Here is a 6,134-nt window from a genome sequence, read left to right as displayed (position 1 = left end):
CTTTCTTTCTGATTGTGCAATATAAAGGCCAACAAAATCCAGTGGAAGTCTTACATTTTTTTTCCACTGTTAGCCACCTTTGGAAGCAGGATTCTTCTGAGAGAATATGCATGCAACTGGGAAAGCTGCTGAGGTAACCATGAACGCTGTATAACTCTCTCTCAAATAGAAGTACCTCGTCCACAAAGTGACAAAAGAGTGTATCATCATACAACAGGCAGGGAATATCAGCAGCCAGCTTCTCCAAAATCAGCATTACTAGAGCACGAGAGAATTCAAGCTTTTGAAAGAAAAAAGTGAGTAAGATGTCAGAGATAGGAAGTATTAACATGTGCAAACATGTACATAACAAACTGGTACTGGACTGAGTTAAGTCTCACCACATACTTCGTGAAATCAGTGGAAGTGGGCTTGCACCAATATCTGTCAGAAGTTGACTTACATATTCATGTACATAAAACCATGAAAGTGCTTACCCCAGCATTCACTGAAGATCCTGCCTTGTCCAGTATTGGCTGGATTTTGTCATCAAGGAACTTTGCATGATTTCCAATCCACATAAGTACTTGTGTTAAATACCACTCAGGCTTATTTAAAAAAAGAAAAGAGAATCTTAAATGCATGCAAACAAGATTTATTCAAGTGCTACTAATATTTGAAGAGAAACTTCTAGAAATACCAGTCTCTTCCCCTGTCTTCTCTTGATCTCAGATCACGCAAATCCTTCACTGTGTTTTCCTTAGCTTTGATTTTCATAAAAGCAGAATCAGAAAACTATTTCTGGATTTGAATTGTCTTAAATGCACGAATTATTTTGTTTCTGCTCGAGCAAAAGCTGCATTTGTTATCTCCCCCTTCTCTACTGCTTTCTCACTCATGAGGTCCTTTTTTTCTGCTTCACATACTTCCTCCTGTTCTTCTGTGTGGTCTCTGTTTCTTGGAACAGCAAAAAGGATGCACTCCTGAGAAAACTCTTCCCACTAGCTCAGTTCTTACTATCATTGTACCCAACCTCAACCCACACTGGAAGTGGGGAATCTATCACCTTGTCATTTCACATTATAATGCCTTTAAGCTTTTTCAGTTTCCACACCTAAAAATATGGGCTGTAGGTTTTGCTGAACACTTCTTTCAATGTTAGTGCTAGCAGAAGCAGTTCCTATCCTCCTCACTCCCAATAGCCAAAGAACCTTCTGTTGAACTGCACTCACATTCTCTAAATTTTGTGAGCCTGTTTCTCATTTCTGTATTAATTTTTGCTTGCCTACTGAATTTAATCAGGTTTTTTTTTTTTTGACAACCCCTCCCCAACTTGCCCAGATCATTGTGAACTCTGAGCCTGTCCTCTGCAACATTTGTAATCCCTTCCAGGTTGATGTCTTTCCAATACTTCACATGGTTATTTTCTTTATTCCATTATCCAAGTTATTATTGAAAACAAAACAAAAAACCCAACCCTAATTTGAGCAAGGCCCTGTTGGGATACCTTTCTGATCTGATACTAGATTACCTGTAAACTTTTCTTTACAAGTTTTTTAGAAAAATGGTTTTTCACCTATTGCTTTTCACAAAATTCATCTCTTGAACATAATTTTCCCGTTTGCTTATGAAATCATTTCCTTCATTTCTAAAAAACCTCTTCCCCATTAACATACGTAACGTTACTTAAAAAAGCACTGTAGCAGCAACTATCAGGATTGCAAATATATTTACATTTACCCAAGATTGTCAACACAAGCACAGAGACTTCTGCAACTAAACTGTTACAAAACAGCTCTCAAACTCTGCTGCAGATGAACTACAGCAGCATTAACACATTGAAACATGTTCCAACGATAATTCTCAGATAATTCTCTTAAAAGACTGAGGATATTTAATACAAAAAGCGAATAAGTTTCCAACTGGTAAACTGGACATCTCTTGTTGTATGTCAATTAAAAAAAAATTAAAAATTTAACCCAGAAAATGAATTATATTAGCCTTCAGACTAAGCACATTTTATATACTAACAGCAGAATCCAAGATTTTCAGTTATGTGCAGGTAGCAAAACACAATGCCAACAATCGAAGTCACAGCTTTGTGCAGCCTTTGAGCTCAAGCAATAAGGAACAGGGCAAAACCACTTACAAGGACACAGAGGAAATTAATCAAAGCTTCTGAAGTGATGGGAGTCAACCTAAGATTGTAGTAACGCTTTCTAAAAGTAATATCACCTGGCCCAGAGAAAATGCTTGTGCCTCTGAAAGGTCTCCAAACACTATTTGGATGTCTGTCCACACTTAGGTAAGCACAAGAACGGCGCAGTTTTGAAGAATCTTAATTTCAGAAAGGAAAGTGTTAAAGCTATCTGTTGCTTAATAAATAAATAAATAAATAAATAAATCTGCTTTCTCCCATACCTTGTTTAAAACATTGGTTTGTTTATTTCCAGTGAAGTGATACTTGAATCTTTTCTGAAGAGGATTCAGCATGATCTGTATCGGAAGGATAATGGGTGGCGATGGCGGTAAAGAGTACTTTTCTGGCAATTGTTTAGGTTCAGTTAACAGTTCGTCTCTAAGTTTGACAGTCAAGGACAAATTTAAGTGTTGAATTCTCCCAACATGATCATTTCAATCAAATGGGTTTATAAAAATGAACATTTCTTAGTTCTACATCATTGTCTGAAGGCAGTATTATGCAATCAATACAATTCCTCAAATATGAAGGATACTCAAGATATTTCAGTTTATATAATATTTAATACAACTCAGGCTGCTAAGGATTATTTATTCAATGACAAGTCACTGAAGTCAGAAAAAAAAAGACCACAGAAAACCACCATTATCAGTACCAAACACAGGGGCTGTCCAAGAGACAGGCTTATTCATATTTGTTAAAGGAGGGTAAGATTCATGAGATTAATAAATGCAATACATGTTTTCTCATTTTCATGTAACCAATTTAAGTGACCCAGTCTGCCAGATCAAAATTGTTACCAACTCAAGGTTGTGTAGAATGGCCTTGTATCTTCCCACTCCATGATTAAAAACAAACCAAAAAACAATTATAAAAAAATTGCTTGGTTGAGCTTTAGCTGCAATTTAATGGACATAAAAAAAAAAAAAAAAAGAACAGGATGAGCAGCAGTGCCTTCTGATTAACCTCAAAGGCAGGCTACTATTGCTGCACAATGAAAATCCTTCTGTAGTCTCCCCTTTCTTGCAAAGTCTCCTTCCAAGACATGTATCTTTAGCTTTCCCTCTTTTCCTTCTGGGATGGGACATATTAAAGTGATTAAGGCTGATTTCAAATAAGGCTATGAAAGGAAAAGCATTAACTGTGTAAAATAAAATATACATCACCATTTTTTTATTAACATGGGTGATCTTGCTGAAGCATGCAAGGCCTGATCCTCATGAAACCTGAGCTGCCAGCTACCATGAGATCACTAGATGGGATGACTGAGTTACAACGTTGCTACTGGCAAAAAGGACAACTTTGGCACCTGGCATTTTCTAAATTAAAAAAAATTACATTCTAATGTTAATACAAAGTAACAAATTTAAATCACCTTCTGTCTTTAGGGAGAACAACATTTTAAGTAGTTCTCCTTGAGAACATGCTTCTCTGACATGTTATTCTTACTAAAATACACAACTATTTAAAAGGATACGAGGTTTGCAATTTCAGAAGCTGACAAAACAACATCTCCAAATTGTTGTATACATCAGGAGCACTGGCTACTGCAGAAAGGCCAAATGCCTGAGACTGCGGTGGCCCCACAAATGGCCAGCGGAGCTGGGTTAGTACCTCTTCAAAGTCACTGCGAGGCAAAACAAGCACTTCAACACGAACTTACAGTACAACACAACACAAAGATGAGGGAGTGACAGTACATCTCTTACCTCGACAATTTGTCCTTAAGAATTTTATGCCAGAATTTAACAGTGGATCTCACAAAAGCAAGAAGATGGGAACACGATGACTCCTGAAGTTTAATATCCAGTTCTGCCATGAAAGCTAGAGTACTGGCTGCCTCTGGAACGTTGTTGGTCATCAGATACTGCTGAATGCTATCACTACAAAATACACGAAAAGTCAAGGCTAAAAATTCATTAACAAAAATAATAATTTGTATATTGAAAAATGCAGATAAAACTTTCTCAAATCTAAAACACGTTAATGGGACAAACAAGGTTACCAGTCTCCGAACTTTACCTTAACTCTTCTATTCGTGAAATCCATTTAAGATAGGACAGGTGTCGTTCAATCTCTTCTACTTGGCTAATCAGTACATTGAGATCCTCCATCCATGGCTGAGCTTTCAGCAAATGGCTACTGATTGAATCAGATAGAAGAGTTTCTTCCTCTAGAAGCTGACTCAGAGACTTTTTAGAATCTTCTGCATTCTTTAAGGCATTCTGAATTCTTTTAGGAACTTCTGATGAAACTGTAAGCACCTACATTCACAAAGAAGTACTAAGTCTGACATAAAACCACTGTACTACATAGAGTATGTATGCGAGTATATAGAGTGTGTATGTGCAATATTTAAGATATTAATACATTGCTTTAATTTAGTTATGTATACTTAATCAGTCATACAGAATATTCAAAAGAAGCAGGGGGAACGAAAGATGCTTACCTGTTCTTCTAACCGCTTTTTATTTTCAGATAGCTTATCAATAAGGTTGTCTAGCTTCCTTAGAGAATCATAGTCATTTCCAACTTCTCTTTCCACAAATTCAGAAACGTAGTATGGGATATCACAATGATCTAGATCTCTACTGACTTCTTTCTTTCTAACAGCAACGGTTGCCATGTTTTCTTTCTCTGCAACACTGATGTGTACAATTTCTAATTAGTCATCACTAAGAAAACACAAACAACTATCGATCTATTGAGGACACAAAACTCCATGAAAAGATGTGCAGTTCAATTTAAATTGAAACTTAAATAACACATTCAGTAAATATACTGCTGTGAGACAATTTGCTGGTGTAAGTCTTACCTGAGATACGCTACAACCTTGCTTACACATCCAACTGGTGATTTACCATACGTGAATTACTGAAGAGAAATATGCCTGTTAATTTCTTCCTTCCCCAGAAGTGTGAATTTTGTTAAAAAGTTAAATACATATGTAGCTTCTACTTATGTAGAAACTTAATGAAAAATAGTGGAGAAATATTTTTGTAGCATACAAAGGAAGATAACAATGTTCTGCTTTACCTTTTCATACAGTTTAGGATGTATCAGGCATATCAACTGATGACGTACTACTAGCAGAGTATCCTCTTAGGTCTTGCAATAATTTGTGAAGCAAAAACATCAGTGAAATATTTGTAAGAAAACCCACACAGTATAACAGAAGAGGCACTTGCTGATCCACACATTTGGCAGCAGCCAGAGAAAACCAGACTTGAAATTGAAAGGATGATCATGTACGGTGAAACAAAAGGAGGCAACAGTGACGACTGTTTGGCTAGTTCAATTCTCAACTTTTTAATATCACTTTGATTCAAAGAAATCCAAACTTAATAAATTTAGACTCAATAGCATTAAAGAGCCTAATAACATTTTGATGTTATTGAGTCTAAATTTCTTAAGTTTGGATTTCTTTGAATCAGCTTTCAAAACTTTAACTCGGTGAAAATCCCTATTAAACAGACAAGCTTTAGAAAACGGTGCAACTGAGCCAAAGTCGGAGAAGCACTAGAGAGCAGCGGGCAGAACAAACTGGGAGACCAAGTGTGCTGCTGAGGAGGAAGTGAATAAAGAAAAAGAGAGTAGTAAAAAGCACAACGCTGTTTGCAGCAACGAAAACAAGTAACACCGCAGAAGACCAATCACCAAGCGGTGCTCTCTCCTCTCCAGAGGATGGGGACACAGGGTGAGGGAGGAACAGGACACCGGGAAGCATCCTCCAGCTGCCTCGCTGCTCGAGCACGCAGCTCTGCACCCACCTTCGCCAGAGGGTCAGGCCTTTCCAAGGAGCGGCAGAGGGCTCGGCGGGCCCCGGGTAGGCGCTGGGCGAGGCCCCTGCCGCCCACGGCCCAGGCCAGGCGACCAAGCAGCCCCTTTCTTCCCCCGCTCCAGACTCTGCCCCCGAGGCGGCGCTGTCCCTGGCAAGCTGGACGGTGCCCAGCGA

At 38.2% G+C, this 6,134-nt stretch overlaps 1 protein-coding gene across 1 annotated transcript in view; it reads right to left on the bottom strand.

The window, feature by feature from the left end:
- The window catches only part of RINT1 (RAD50 interactor 1), a 10,597-nt gene extending 5,792 nt beyond the window's left edge, over window positions 1-4,805 (bottom strand). Inside the window, exons 1-7 of the mRNA XM_010287968.1 lie at window positions 4,629-4,805; window positions 4,202-4,443; window positions 3,889-4,062; window positions 3,657-3,806; window positions 2,401-2,557; window positions 477-587; window positions 55-280 (exon numbers count right to left, since the gene is read on the bottom strand). Coding sequence (XP_010286270.1) covers window positions 55-280; window positions 477-587; window positions 2,401-2,557; window positions 3,657-3,806; window positions 3,889-4,062; window positions 4,202-4,443; window positions 4,629-4,805 — 1,237 coding nt within the window. The remainder of the gene's footprint in view (window positions 1-54; window positions 281-476; window positions 588-2,400; window positions 2,558-3,656; window positions 3,807-3,888; window positions 4,063-4,201; window positions 4,444-4,628) is intronic.
- Window positions 4,806-6,134: the final 1,329 nt, after the last annotated feature.

This window comes from Phaethon lepturus, unplaced genomic scaffold (genome assembly GCF_000687285.1).
Source record: "Phaethon lepturus isolate BGI_N335 unplaced genomic scaffold, ASM68728v1 scaffold53765, whole genome shotgun sequence".
Classification (NCBI taxonomy): Eukaryota; Metazoa; Chordata; class Aves; order Phaethontiformes; family Phaethontidae; genus Phaethon; species Phaethon lepturus.
This window is presented reverse-complemented; position numbering and strand designations above follow the sequence as displayed.